Source organism: Megalobrama amblycephala, linkage group LG23, assembly GCF_018812025.1.
Source record: "Megalobrama amblycephala isolate DHTTF-2021 linkage group LG23, ASM1881202v1, whole genome shotgun sequence".
Classification (NCBI taxonomy): Eukaryota; Metazoa; Chordata; class Actinopteri; order Cypriniformes; family Xenocyprididae; genus Megalobrama; species Megalobrama amblycephala.
The window spans coordinates 23,835,267-23,851,327 of NC_063066.1; the positions used below are offsets into that span (position 1 = coordinate 23,835,267).

The following is a 16,061-nucleotide window of genomic DNA, read 5'->3' on the forward strand; positions in this document are numbered from 1 at the left end:
GTAGTCTGCCATTATTGTTTTGGTTGTCAAGTTGTGCATGCCTATTGACTGAACTCTAAATATGTGCATGATGTCACTGTTTTCACAAAATCATGTTTTTGTAATTTACATCAAGATGATAACAGTATGTTTTTTGTTTGTTTGTTTGTTTTCTTAATGTGCACTTTGAAACCCATTTTACCCAGTCAAAGTTATATTACAGATGTTACAGAGCCAACAGATTGGATCAGCAACATAGTGATTGTAAAGAGAAACAGACACGCTGAGGATTTGTTTGGATCCAAAGTTCCTAAACGAAGCTCTGAAAAGCTATTAATGAAAATAGCATGAATTTTGGTGCTCAGTTTGGTGCTCAGTTCTGGCGTTTTGCCTCCAACTGGGAATTTGAGCATGTCACTCGTCCAAGCCACCTAAGAGGCTTGATTTGTAGCAAGTCAGGAATGCTACTGTGGCAGTTTAGGGAAAAAGAAAAGAACTGCTAATCTAACAAAGACTCAACACTCAGTAACACTTCAGGTCATTAGTGCCTGAAATTTGAGGTTTATTGCAGTTGCTTTAAATGTTATGCAGCCTAAAGTTTATATTATAGTTTATATATTATTTTGTTATTACCCTTTAGTTCTTACTTGTTATTATTGTTGGTGTTTATGTTATGGTATATAATAGATCATGGGATCAACAGTCGATTGCTTTTGACATTTTATTCTTGACTGCTTTGTTACTAATACCTTCACTCGCGTGTTTGCCTTTTATTTTATTCTTAAAGTGCTGCATAAACAATGTTCTTTTAGCGCCTTCATGAGTGGCTGATTTATCTGACTCACATCTGCTGTAGATGAATAATGTTTATGCCAACTGAGTCTTGTAACTTTAAAGTGCTATTTCTATTTTATTTGACCCTTGATGTAACTTAGTGTCATTAAATCATATTTCTGAAAGAAAAAAAAAAAAAACAGTTAATTCAGAAGTTACTAAATATGAAGCACATTTTTATGCCAATTTGCCTAAAATCATCATTAATTGTCATTACTTGCTTCTTTGTTGCAGCTGGTCTGATGCTCCCATGTTGGCATGGCTTATCATGCTCTTTGTGCTTGGCCCCAATAATTGCTGCTTGCAGCTATATTTATTTATTAATTTCTTCAACAACATAAGGGCAGATCATTTGAGTGCAACTGATGATGCTTCGAAAGGATGCTCAAGAGATGAAAAATATTCCACTATATGAATAAGTTTCCTTCGATTCCTCTGTCATCATTTTCTTTTCTTACATCCTTCCCTCACATTCTACAGGCGGTGGAGCTGAGACATGAGGAAAGGAATTGAGGAAAGGAAAAGAGGATGCACAAATAAGAAATGAGAAGAACCCATTTCTTCCCATTTCTTATTTGTGCATCCTTGTTTTCATTTCCTCACTTTCTTTCCTTGCATCTCAGCTCCACCCCCTTAGGATGCGAGAAAAGGATACAGCTGTGTATCCTTGCTCATGACTCCTTAGGATGCTTCCTCATTTCTCACCTCCTCATGGTGCAGTTAGAGAAATGAGATATCCTTTAAGATGGTTGAGTTGTATCAGTTTCCGGGTCACAGGCTTGAGGACGTAGGAGTGAGGAAACTAGGAAACATCAATCCGAGTATTGAGAATCACTTTTAGTAGACTCGCTTCCTCTGTCAAAATTGAGGGGTTGAGGGTCTGTCCAAATTAACTTCCAATAAACTTCCCTTGTCCACTTGATGAAGTTGAACGCACTTCAAAATTGTGGTGGGGATTACCCCAAGGGGAAGTGTTTAGGGAAGTTTGTGAGTGTATGTCTAAAAGTGGAGTTAAACACAGCCCCATTCGTTTGAGTTATCCACCTTTTTCCTATGCCCCATGACGCTTTGCATGAATTATAGGAGTAATTTTCATTAAACTGTAAACAATCAGCGAAAGGTTTGCTTTATGAATGCAATAACCATTTTCAAAAATTGGGTACAATGAGATGACATTACCCTTCACATCACCCTTCAACCATCGTACATTAAAATGAAATTTAAAAGTGTAAAAGCATTAAAGGGTTAGTTAATAATATTAATATAATTTATTACTCAGCCTCATGCCGTTCCACACCCGTAAGACCTTCGTTCAGCTTCAGAACACAAATTAAGATATTTCTGATAAAATCCGATGGCTCAGTGAGGCCTCCATAGCCAGCAATGACATTTCCTTTCTCAAGATCCATTAATGTACTAAAAACATATTTAAACCAGTTCATGTGAGTACAGTGGTTCAATATGAATATTATAAAGCGACAAGAATTTTTTTGGTTTGCAAAAAAACAAAATAACAACATATATAGTGATGGCCGACTTCAAAACACTGCTTCAGGAAGCTTCGGAGCGTTATGAATCTTTTGTGTCGAATCATGATTCGGATCGCGTGCCTCACTGAACAATTGGATTTGATCAAAAATATCTTAATTTGTGTTCCGAAGATCAATGGAGGTCTTACGGGTGTGGAACGGCATGAGGGTGAGTAATAAATTACATTAATTTCATTTTTGGGTGAACTAACCCTTTAACAAAACAAAAAGTGACAGTGATGAGTGTTTTGCATTTTACCCAGAGTTTTCAATTCCCATGGACAAAAATAAAATCAAATAAATTAAAATCGACAAGCACCCATACAAACTTATCTTCCAAGCACTAGTAGTCCCTGGGGTATATCAGAGCTTGAGTTGAAGCTGCTTCTTCGAGCCTCTGCACTGTGACAGCAAGCCAAATATGTTTAACAACAATAGATTAAGATTGCTTATATGGGCAAACAAACTTGTGAAATATTATTATGGTACATAGAGTTATCAAAATTCAGAGTTTTGGTTTGGTTCTCTTCCTGTTTGCCTTTGTTCCCGATACTTGTTTGTTTCTATGGTTACTGATTGTTATGCATCTGTGTCTAGTTCTGTTGATTAGTCTCATTGTATATTTAAGCCCTGAGTTTTCCTTAGTTCCTTGTCTAGTGTTAACTTTATGTATAGCATGTAGTTCTTGGTTTTCCCTGGTGTTCATTAAAAGTCAGTTGAATCGTCTCTCTTAGATTACTGCTTATTTAAGTAGCTTTTATAAATGTTCACTAGAAAAAAAAATATTACCGGTGTGCATCTTAAGACAAAACAATGGCACTGGCATATTTTAAGATTATGTCAGTTAAAGCAGCTCAAACATGCATTTTAGTCTAGGGCTAGCTTAAGCCTTGTCTGTGAAACCGGGGATACGTCTATGCATTATTCTTGTGTTGAATGGGTGGTTGTTCAGGAATGGAGTGGGCGTGTGTCTGCTGCTCACATAGTTTTCTATAGATAAACAGCCCAACAGTGTCTCATTGAGTGAACAGATGCCAAAGAATCACACTACACCTTCAACCTTTCAAACCAACTTTACTGGCTAGCAAAATCATTTCAAAGGGTAGGTAAGCACAAGATTTCTAATCTGAATTATAATCTTACTTTTTTACAGTCAGAATAACCAGAAAATCTGTTACACTAAAACAACTTTATTTTTCCAATATTTCAATTTAATTATTCTGTTAATGCATAATCAGTCTTTATTTTTCCTCCCTTGTTCAGTATAAATGTGTTCTTTGCTTTATAAACTGTAAGTTTGACCCCTGTAGGTCATACAGTATAATGACTCTGTTCATTGCTGAAGCTTTTTGACCTTTAACTCATTGCTGTGTGTTTGTGTATAGAATACATTGTTAGTTTAGAAACTATATAATGTTTTTTGTTAAGCAATTGTCTTTTTGTGTTGTGATAAAGAATGTTTTTTTTTTGTTTTAATCCTGTACAAGGCTCACATTTTAATGTAAACCTGCAAGTGATTAAAATAGCTAAATAAAAACTTGTATTTTTCAAAAAATACAGCAAAGAAAGTTTTTAGATTTGATAAAGGGATCTGCACTCATTTCTAAGTCACTAATAAAAAATAATAAAGCAAATTTGTGACTGACTCTATGTGGAACTCATAGCTTTTTTGAGCAAGATGCTCTTTTGAATATTCTCAAACCATGCTGGATAACATGATCATCAAGTTTTGTTCATGCCAGCTTAAGTCTGCTGTCAGTAAAGCAAAAGGGACATGCCAGATTCTCATTCAAGTTGTTATGATGATAATGTAATTAATTTAGAAAAAAAAAATGTATTGTAAAAAGTGCTATATAAATAAACATGACTTGACTTTCTAGCTGCTGATCAGAATAGCACAGCTGTTAATGTAAACATTAAAATAAACATTTTGTCCTATTCCTGCGGGGGGTGTTTTTTTTTTTTTTTTTAAATAAATATTTTGCTTGAATATTATAATATGTTTATACCTTGCTTGGAAATAAAATAATATGAATATCAATACAAACCTGCTTTAATATTGAGCAGTGATTTCGCCATCTCAAATTTATACATTATATTTTCTATATTATTGAACTGAAGTGAATGTCATTTAGTGTGCTTGGACCCTTATTCACAATGACCTCCAAACAGGGTAACTGAGTGCCAGTGTAGCTGTAAATGAACTGCACCTGGCACGTCTGTCAGTTTCTGCCCCATGACACTTTTTTTTAGCCACATAGCTTCCTCACAGGGACACACCAGCACCAGCAGTATGGCATGTTCATTATAGGGTAAAAAAGAATAACAATTTATACATTTGTACTTTAGTCAGCATTAAACAGAAGTTGCAATAGTCTTTTCTCCCCTATTGTAAAGTATATCCATGTGAAATGACTTCTGGAATAAGAACAAATGTAGGGCAGGGCTTGATTTTGTCCATAGGGAATTGATTGGATGGTTGAGGTTTGCTATTGGTTGATCTCATGTGAGTGACAGGTTGCCCCGCCCCTTTTGATTAAAGATTATGAGTGCACATAAATAAAAAAAAAATTATATGCACAGATAATATTTATAATAAAATAGTAATTATAATAAATACTGCATTATCCCTCAAATAACAAGAATTATCTATTTTGATTTCATGGTAACTTTTATTCAGTAATAATTTCAGACATTTAAGATGGCTCAGGTTCACGGTTATTATTATTATTATTATTATTATTATTATTATTATTATTTTACTTTTAAACATGGCAGAGTCAGGCCAGCATTTAAGGTCTGTCTTGACAAACATAACTTTTTCTTGCAAAATCACACTTATTTGGCCTGCTTACATTTCTTTGAATGGGGGTTATGAGCAACAAACTTCTGTATCCTGTAAAACAGGTTGAATTGCTTCCGGTTCAGGTCTTTTGTATGTGCTTCATTAAATATTAAGCCTTTTTTACTCAAGATACCTTCAAAGGACCGAACAAAGATGAGCTTAACTGATGTCCATTGCATATGCAGTTTGATGTCTATAAGTTTTTTTTTTTTTATTATTTTCTTCTCACTAACAATTAGATATTTAAATAGAATAAAACAACAACAATAAAAATAACTAAGTTAGCTGATTACCTTAAAAGTCCATAGATATCGCCATCAGTTCGCACTGCCAATAAAACTTTCTCTGACAAGCAGATGCAGCGAGACCGGTTTACCTGTTTTTTCATGTGACATTCGGCATAAAGCCTATTTCAATTTTAATTCTGATAATTCTAATTCAGTTATAGTTCCTGTCTGTTTAACGGAGACCAGAAAGTAACAATTAAACCTAACTCCCTTGGCTTCAAGAGGCGCACTAGTGACTGATGCTAGAGGCTGCAATCTTTTAACTCGTGTACTGCCCATGCTGATCAAACTGGTTGCATTCTAACGGTTGTTAGTAGGATAGTCTCACGTAGCCATACCTTCAGACTAATAGCGGAAGGTCTGGACTCTATTGCAGCTTTCATTGGCCAAGGACCGCCCAAAAGGACGTTTGACTAACATGTAATGCAACCAATTACAGTTTGTTTTGTTCTGTGTCATGTTTAGGGGCATGAAATGTAAAGTCGATGTCCCTACAATAACAGACCAGTGTGCAAAATGATTAATTTAAGAATGTTGTGCAAGTTTACTGCAACAATGGAGCTGCGAATGTAACATACTTTTGAAAATCCAGCATTTAGTTGATCCTGGTAAGCGCACAAGCGCACAGTTGTAAACATGACAGCGTTCTTCTTCCATGAGGGGGTTTGGCCTCATGGCATTTGTTTCCAGGGTACTGTTAAAGAATGTGACACACACATCTCCCGGACATTCTGTAGAATACAACCAACCAAATGATGACTTAGAAAATCCTGAAGTGTTTCCAGTTAAGTGTGCCATATACATCAGACGTTCAGCCAATGGTCTGTGGGCGTGATGTCTGAGGCTGAGACTATTAGTAGGAGGCCCTAATCTACTAATGTAGGCTACAGAGCTGCTAATCATGAGGGATTCACTATTTACACTCCTTTTTGTAGTCAACACATGGCAACACCATTAATGTACATTCAAATTAAACTATACTAAACTTTGCTATACTAAGGTCTCTGTCACTTTTGTTTGAATTAGGTCACATGGCTGCAAATCATCAGTGTGAACTGCATTTTTGAAACACTTGAGTAAACGAAGCCAAATATTTATTTCCAAACAGGCTGCCGGAGTCTGGCATCAAAAAGGTTAAGTCTCTTGCGGACACAGAGAGCAAACAGAGTTCTGCCAGTCAGGTGACTGAAGCTACACAGCTCTCCTCAATGATCAAACTTGATCCTCCACCGAAGGGGGTTAAAAACAGTGTTCCACATCCATTCCTTCCCACCAGCAAGCTGAGTAAACCAGTGGAGCCCAGAGCCAGTGCCATGAATGTGGCTGACTTGCCCACCTTCTCGCCATCACTTTACCCCCCCAGCGCCTTCAATTATGAGCGTCCTCGTCACTTCATTCAGTCCCTGCCCAGTTTCCACACACCCGACAATGAGACCAGCAAGCCGAACAATCTTAGCTGCTCAGCTTCAACCGCTGCGCCGTTAGTGAGCCCTCCTCAGCCTGCAGCCACTCACACATCAATGTGCTCCAGCATGACTTTGATTCCTAAAGCACGGGCTGCTCCAAACAGTGAGAATATGTCACCAGCAGCTTTCCTATCATCTGTCCTGCCTTCACTGCCGAGCTCCCAGGCAAAATGCATTTCCATACCTCAATCGCCCTCTCCTAGGCTCTCCCCTAGGTCACACAGCCCATCGCCAAAGGCCCAAGAACAACCTGTGTCTCCTCCAGTCAGTCGATCACTGAATCATGCTCCTTCAACTGTCCTTTCCCGGATTTCTCCAGATTCCCTGAAAACTCCTGTTCCACCTCTACAGCCCCCACCTGTGTCTCAGATTACCTACACACCCAACACGTAAGTGTTTTATCACTGAAATCCTACAACACTGTAATGTATGGTCATATCCTCCTATAGAAATATTCACAAATAAGATCTTTTGAATACAACTCCAATTCCAGAAGACATTTTGTAAAATGCAATAAAATGAAGAATCTGTGATTTGTTAATTCTCTCGAACCTCTATTTAACTGACAAAAGTACAAAGAAAAGATTTCCAATGTTTTCACTGAACAACTTTATTGTATTTTGCAAGTATAAACAAATTTTGATTTTGATGGCTGCAACACGCATCTCCTGATTTTGCTGAGTTAGATGCGTTCCTGGGTCAACATATTTTGTTCATCCTGGAACAACATTCCAGTCTGAAAATTTAGTCTTAACCCTATTCCTACCCCATAAGTTATCCCAAAAATTAGAGGGAAATTATAGATGAATAACACTGATGTAGAAGCACCAATTCATGTTTTTATGCCTAAACTTGACATATTCTGTAAACTTGTCCCTCAAATCTGATTGGTTGATTTGAATGTTGTTCCAGGATCAACAAAAATGTTGACCCAGGAACATGTTGAACTCAAAATCAGGTTATGCGCTGCAACACACTCCAAAAAAGTTGGGACCGAGCCATGTTTTCCTTTGTCACATCACCTTTCCTTTTCATTACAATTTTTAATCATTTGGGAATTGATATTAATTGATGCAGTTTTGCAAATGGAATATTTACCCAATCTCGCTTGATACAAGACATCTGCACAACAATCTGTGGTCATCGTTGTCTGATTCTCCTTTTCATGATGGGCCATACATTTTCAATAAGAGTCAGATATGGACTGTAGTCAGGCACATCCACTCTACGGTGTAGAAATGTATAGAAATGTCTCTGATGTAGCACGTGCAGAATGAGGCCTGGCTTTGTCTTGCTACCCAGGAAAGATGTCATCTTGATGGCAGTTTATGTCTCTGTACAATTCAAATATAAGCCTCCATGTCAATGGTGCCTTCACACAAATGCAAGTCACTCATGCCGTTTGAACTGATGCACCCCAATACCATGACAGATCCGTGGGCTAAGATCTCTAAGATCTTTCTTTTGCACCTATCGCTAATAAAAGTCTGGATGGTCCCTTTCGTCTTTGGGACTGAGAACTCGATGTAAGTTTTTTCCCAAAACACAAGCTGAAACATGGACTTATCTGACCACAGCACACATTTCCACTGTTTTTAGGCCATCTGAGATGAGCTCGGGCCCAGAGAACTTGGCACCATCTCTGCATACAACAGATGTGTAGCTTTCTCCTTGTGTAACAGAGAAACGAGTTGCATTTCATACTGTTAAGTGACAATGTTTTCCAAAGTACTTCTGAGTCCATGTTGCTTTATTTAACACAGTAGCATGATGGTTTCTAACGCAATGCCATCTGAGGGCTAAAAGGTCATGCACATTCAACTGACTCCAGAGCTTTAAAAGAGCAAACTGTAAGCAATACAATTTTCCCATGGGTTGTTTCATAGTTTGCCAAAGCCAATCTTGAAGAAGACTGTTTCCCGTCCAGTGTCTCGTGCCACAGATGAAGACATTCAGGGTTCAAAAGATGCTCTTATTCAAGACCTTGAAAAGAAACTACGAAACAAAGTTCCTCAACAAAGGAACAGTCAGGTATCTAAAAAGTTCTTGATCTGACTATTGGTGATAAAGTGCTCCACTGAAAATCTTAGAACAAATGTATTTTTGTCCCAACAGCAGAAGATGTCTTATGAGGAGCGGATGGCTAGAAGATTGTTGGGTGCAGATAATGCTGCCTCAGTATTTGATCTTGAAAACCCTTTCAGTTCACAGCCTGCACAGGTATTGTTATTTTCAGTTATTTGATGTTTAACATAATTGCCAAATACCAAGTTTCTGTGCAATCCAGTATGATTGCTCTATGGCTATATTCACACAGCATCATGTTTGTATCATACACATGTTCATACACAGTTTGATTAGGAAATATATTGACAACCACATCAACTGAAGAGACTCCCTCAAATCTTCAAGAGTCTTTTCAATTTATTTGATATTTTCTTTATGAATGGACCTGCAACTTGACAGCTAGTTGTATTTTTTTTTTTTTTTAACTATTTAACTGATGTGTGGCATCTGGCATGCTTCATGCGTAATTCTTTGCAGTCAATCGCTTATGTTAGAGCTGTTAACCTCTCTTGGTGATGGACGATTGACCTCTACTTTGGCCTTCCTCAATGAAAGGAGAGCAGGAAAGCAGATCACCTGATTGAAGTGGATAGGATTAAGGCAAATGATAAAGACCTGAGTATACTTAATTTTTGTATACTCTATTAACAGTGAGAGCAGATGGATGAGTTTGGCACCTGCACATAACGAGTCAGTGTCGTAAACAGTTTTATTACATTAATATAAATAAATGGAAGTCCAAGCACAATCCAATAATCAATATAATATTCCAGGACTCAAAGACTCAGGTAACAAGCAAAGACTTAAAGACAAACAGACTAATCCAAACAACACTGTAACATGGTGTCAAAAGACAAAATGCTATGCAGTGATCATGGCTTTATACCCAAGTGCTCATGATCTGCACATGTCTGAACAAGCTAGAGTGTCTTACAGAGAATCCATGTTACATGATATGATATTATACTTAAGTAATGCCACAAGTGAAGCTAAAACCCCTGGTATTCAAGAGTGGCAGTTTATGCAGCTATACTTTATTCACATTTGTTACCATCACTCTAGTTGTCTACAACAGGAATTTTCAAAGCCAAAGCAACAGATAACAGCCTCTCCATGGGCCTAAAATAGCATGTGTAAAATCCATGTGCTCTTCAGCTATCCTGTTCATCATGATGCTATTATTAAAATAAAACGTGTACATACACCACAAGGTCTCAATTCCCTTAGTTTGTCTATCTGTCTATCATATTTTTAATGTTATTCAAAATATGTTATTTTTATGCAATATTCTAACAGCCAGGCTCTCCAGAAGATCGTCACCCTGGAGGAATATGGTAAATGTCATTTTGCATTAGCAGTATCAGTTTAGAGTTTGTATCTGAAGTGCTTTCATCTAATTAGAGCGCATGTACCAACATTTTCGATGCCTGAATGAACACTGGCTGACATTTGTGAATGCAATAGATATTGAATTACGGTAACACTTGATGGTTTCCTTTAGACATTCTGTTGACTGTAAGTAACATTGCACCTACACGTCAACTATATACACTGTCTGCTTGATATCTGCTGACACATGTTGATGCTCCCCACAGACATTCTACTGACTAGAAGTAACTTTGCAAGTACGTCAACTTATACTACTAACCCTGACAGTCTACTAATAATCTAAAGAGAGTTAGTTGACATGTAGGTGCAATGTTACTTATAGTCAGCAGAATGTCTAAAGGGGACCATCAAAATAAAGTGTAACATGAATGACTTTTCTAGTACAAGCTTTGCAATGTGTATGACTTTTTATCATTTAAGAAGGCTTTATACAAGCTATAGGCCTAAAATATTTCAGAAATAAGAATGACATTTTTATATTTGTCAATTTATTAATTTAGTTTGGTTAAATTTCTGATTCATTCAGTTAATATCCACATTTTCTTGAGCAGGTTCAGAAAAAATCGTCCTGGAGGGGACAGTACCGAGGCTTCGACCATCCAAGAGAAGTGTTTTGCTCCTCGTTTTATACAAGTGCCGCAAGACCTAACGGTTGAAGAGGGACGTTTCTGCAGGATTGATTTTAAGGTAGGGATGAATCGAGACTACGATGTGAATGCAGCGTTTGTACACCAACATTTAGCTTTTCCTTCTTTTTTTCCTGCAGGTTGTAGGTTTGCCAACCCCAGATATTTCTTGGTATCTGGATGGGAAACCCATCCGACCTGATGATTACCATAAGATGCTGGTGTGTGAGAAAAGTGTTCACTCTTTCATTATTGAGATAGTTACCATTCATCATGCAGGTGTATATGAATGTGTAGCAAAGAACCGTGCTGGAGAGAGCCACTTCTCCCTGCACTTGGATGTGATTGGTGAGCAGTTCTTTCTTACCTGTATAACGTTAAGAGTAAAGTTATATGGTGTGCTTGTGTTGTAATTGAAGTGTTTTTTTTTTTATTTTCTTTTGAAATGAAGTGCCTTGTGAAAGTATTCATACCCTTTCATTTTTTTCACATTTTGTCATGTTGCAACCTTATGCTAAAATGTTTTTTTTTTCCATATATGCACTTCAGACCCTATAATGCAAAAAACAGATTTGTGATAACTCTAAATTTATTAAAAAGCAAACACTGCATTTCCAAATCATGTCCAGTAAATTGAATTTGTCACAGGTATAGAAACATCTCAAAGATGATCCAGAGAAGTTGGAATGTTTTGTTGTTGTTGTTGTTGTTGTTGTTGTTGTTGTTAAATTCAAACAGAAAAGGGTTTGAATGCTTATGCAATATAATTATTTAAATTTTTTTATTTGATACAATTTAAAGCATTATAGAATCAGGTTGCAACCTCAAAATAATGTGGAAACTGAGGGGAAAAATATTTTTGCAAGGCAAACAGTTTCCAGTCATTTTATCATATTTTGGAATGTTTGATCATTTTGATCATGATTTGTTTTTTTCCACTTCATTTGTGCATTGGTAACTACACAGAATACTAAACAATAACCATTGTCTTGCCTAATACAACATAATTTCATGCTGAACAATACCAGCAGAATTTGACATTTTTGGAAGTTGGTTTAGAATCCAGTGATAAATGGATGCTTCACAAGTTCTTAGCATTTTATTAGTCATCCATGAGCATATATGCAGAAAAAAGTATTATTTTCAATCCTCATTCTTACCCTCTGTCTAAAATTATCCATTTTTAAGGGGCAGTTTCTTTAAGGCTTATCAGTAAATGACCAATTTTATGAATGGTTAACGTCATTGCATAGGAAACAGTATCAAAGCAAGTAAGTGTTTTAAAAACCTAAAATCTATATAAACCCATAATTTACAGGCAAAGCATTATGAAATAATTTACTTATGGTTTGTGACGCAGCTGCTGTCAGATCCCATACAGTTGGCTGCTTCATCTGTCAACAAAAGTTTCTTTGTGAACTCTCCAATACACTGTGCCTCATTGACAAAACAAAATGCTCCGGACAAACATATGATCCTCTGACGCAATCTGGGATGCCATTAAATGAAACCATCCACTTGTTTCCCAAGCTGGAATCCTTCTGAAGTCTGTACAGAGACGCAAACGAGCTGTTTAAACTGAACATGTGATCGCGAACATTCCTTTACTTTTCCATTTGTCCTGTTGTCGGCAGACTCAAGCTTTTGATGCGACGCGGCACTCACATCCAGAGTACATATCCAAATGTCAGCCGTTAAGCTTTAAGAAAGTACTTTGTATCTAAATTTAGATGTAAAAATATTTGCATCTGTAAATCCCTGATGTGATGGGTTTGTTGATAGAATGACAGTTACAGTATTGTACATAGAGTCATGGACTGGGGATCATATTTTTAACTAGTGATTTAAAACAGAAGTGTTCATTAATTTTGATTCGTTCTAAGCACAAACAGTATTTTTACATTCTGACTCTATCATTCTGTGGCCTCCTTTCCAAATGACAGCCAGCTACAAAGAAATAATAAAAAAATGGTTAATAATGTTCTTGTTAAAATGCATGAATAAGGATGACTGATGTTGGATAACACATCTTATCACATCATATCCATCTAATAATGTTATTAATTGGTTATTTGTTTCATTCCAAAATTACAAATTGTGTGAATTACTGGCCCTGTCTCAAATACCCTACTCTACTGCAGTCACATTAGTGACCACCGTTCCACTAACATTATATGACACAATGATTCTGACATAAATGTAACAGTTCACTCTGTCTCCTCAGCTCAGGAACAGTTGTGTCCTCCCACATTTGTGGTGAAGATGAGGAACTCTCGAGCTCTGGAGGGAGACAGCATCAGGTTAGAGTGTAAGGTGACTGCGTCTCCAACCCCTCAGCTGTACTGGAAGAAAGACAAGGAAATGTTGCGGATTGACCCTATGAGAATGAGGTCTGTGTCATGATTATGGACACTTATTTTAATATCCTGTTTTGTTTCCCTTAGTTCTTGTTTCCCTGCTCTGTTTAGTTTTAGTTTCCTTCATTTTTGATGTATGTCCTTGTTTGTTCCTATGGTTACATACTATCTGCACTCATTATGTCATTATGTTTGCCTTGTATGTATACTGTGTTATGTTTAGCCCCTTGTCGGTTCTTATTTCAGTTTGCGTGGTTCTTGATTTATTTCCTGAGCATTGCGGTTAAAGCCTGTTCTTTCTGATACCCTTCTTCGTTGTGCAATTGTTACAGACACTACACGTTACAGTCGGACACAGTTTTATACACTTAAATGACTATTTTGTTCCATTTTATGAAAGCTTCAGAGTCTCTGTTGACATTTGCATGTTTGGTGTGTCAGTCTTTCTCAGGACAATTCAGGAAAGCAGTGCCTGATCATCGATCCAGTGATGAAGTCTGACGCAGGCTGGTATACTGTTTCTGCCATTAATGAAGCAGGCATGTCTACATGCAATGCCAGGCTAGATGTGGCCAGTAAGTGCACTTACTCTATTTACTTTTCTCACTTTGTTTTGAGACTTGTTTGAACATTGTGAGTGAAGATTATTTTGCTTAGACTGAAATCTGAAAGTTTTGCTTAGATGCATTGCATTGGCATTATAAAACTTTTTTATTGATAAAGTTAAAATCTGTATAGATGTGTAAATTCTGTAAAGGATGTGTAAAGTGTGTAGTAAGGTGCTGTAAATGCTCACCCTTTCTTTTCCCCATTTTTACATAGCCCCGTTTGACAAATTAATTTATAAAAGTATAAACATTCCAAGTATAAATCCAGAGAAATCCAAAATGGCGCGTGAACTCCAAAAGTAAAAGGTACCTCCAAAAAGGCGTGGAGTCTCAAGTCAAGTCACCTTTATTTATATAGTGCTTTTTACAATGCAGATTGTGTCAAAGCAGCTTTACAGTGATAACTGGCATATAATTTTGGCTGCACAGCAGCAATTTGGTGTCAATGAAGGCAGATCAAAGCACTGTTGAATATCAAATGTCAAGTGTCCCCAACTAAGCAAGCCAAAGACTTTCTCCACATGCAAAGTCTTTTGCTTCTGCCAAATGTTATTGACTGTTATTGAATAAAAGTTTGTAAATTAAACACTGTTTCTGGCTGAAAGATGAATTGACATACAATTTAGGCATATGTTAAATAAAGATATAATACATAATATAAATAAATATGCCTATATAAATAAATATTTATTACTGACATATAGCCGATCGAATATTCATCTTTGGGGGGATGATAGAGGGTATGCATTGGCGTCTCTTTCCCTTCGGAAGATGCCCTTTCTGCCGGACTGAATGGCAAAAGAGCCTGCTGCATTACTGGATTTAATAGGGAAACTGCAAAAATGTGAGTCAATCAAATGATTAAACTAAAGGTTGGACTCGATAGTCTTTCTGTTACAACTTACCAAAGATACAGTAATCCATTGATATTGATATGCAGCCAGGAATCGTGTTTCCAAACATTTATATGTGCCTGATTTTGACGCCGGGGAAATACATAAATGAAATTTGCCTGTGAACACTGTATATAGAAAACAATATAGGTAGGTCTAAATCTGAGTGATCACTTATATCAATGTTCATCCAAATACATCCAATTATGCAGAATATAAGATGGTAAATATTTAATTGATGAGTTGTCAATACAATACTACAATATATAGGGAATGATTTTACCCCAAAATTCAACATATTGACAAAATGATAACTGAATTATTTTCAGTTAACCTGAATTTGCCTGTGTATTGCTTTGCCTCTCGGCCCTAAATACCAATTCCCATTTTCTTCTAGCTCGAATGAACAAGACTACCCCTCCTGCCAGGTCGATGAAAGGCCTTCCCATCTTAAGCCAGTTTTCCACATTAAGCACCGAGCCTCGTCCTCGCCACACTGCCCCCCTATACGAGAGTGAAGAACTGTAGACACTCATCAGACTCATGCACCTGGTCATCTGGAGACTGGCATTATTCAGTAGTGATGTAGTATATTTCTCTGTAAATGAGCCAGTTAAATAGTGTTTTTGCTCGTTTTATTGGTCAAATTCGCTTTAGTCAAGGAATGATTAGAAATGAGTTTACTATTACAGTGGAATCAATAGCCTCACCCTGGCACATGATTTTACTGTTACACTAGGTTCAAACGGTTTGCTTGGTTGGAAATGGGTGCCCAGTCTCATGTAAAGCTACATATTTATGAACCCCTATACAAGGAAACATGTATCTTATTTTTTTGTTTGTTTATTCAGTTTTACAAGAATTAGAATAATGCCTTGACTGTTTTATGCAACAGCTGTAATGTGTGTTGATGATGATGTAATGTCTGTCAGCTATGGAAGCAGAATATGTGTGCAAGCGTCGTCATGATACACTCTGACATACACTATGATGTTATATGTTTTGAAAAGGATATTTGTTGGAATTTTTGCTACTAGAACAAAGGATTTGGTAAAATGTATAATGTTGGTAAAATGTTGATTACAGTCCAGAACACATATCATTTGTGTTATATGTGATGTGACATGAACATTTGAGTAAACTTCTTTGTGAGAATACTATAAATTTATCTCTGAGGTGTT

The 16,061-nt window shown here is 36.8% G+C and overlaps 1 protein-coding gene across 2 annotated transcripts in view; it reads left to right on the plus strand.

Moving 5' to 3' along the window:
- Nucleotides 1–16,044, plus strand: part of myot (myotilin) — a 39,156-nt gene extending 23,112 nt beyond the window's left edge. For both annotated transcript variants that reach the window (XM_048177043.1, XM_048177044.1), the window contains exons 9-17: nucleotides 6,583–7,329; nucleotides 8,827–8,971; nucleotides 9,056–9,160; nucleotides 10,304–10,341; nucleotides 10,948–11,083; nucleotides 11,163–11,370; nucleotides 13,247–13,412; nucleotides 13,821–13,954; nucleotides 15,278–16,044. In XM_048177043.1, the coding sequence (XP_048033000.1) occupies nucleotides 6,583–7,329; nucleotides 8,827–8,971; nucleotides 9,056–9,160; nucleotides 10,304–10,341; nucleotides 10,948–11,083; nucleotides 11,163–11,370; nucleotides 13,247–13,412; nucleotides 13,821–13,954; nucleotides 15,278–15,408 (1,810 nt within the window). In that variant the 3' untranslated portion in view covers nucleotides 15,409–16,044. The remainder of the gene's footprint in view (nucleotides 1–6,582; nucleotides 7,330–8,826; nucleotides 8,972–9,055; nucleotides 9,161–10,303; nucleotides 10,342–10,947; nucleotides 11,084–11,162; nucleotides 11,371–13,246; nucleotides 13,413–13,820; nucleotides 13,955–15,277) is intronic.
- Nucleotides 16,045–16,061: the final 17 nt, after the last annotated feature.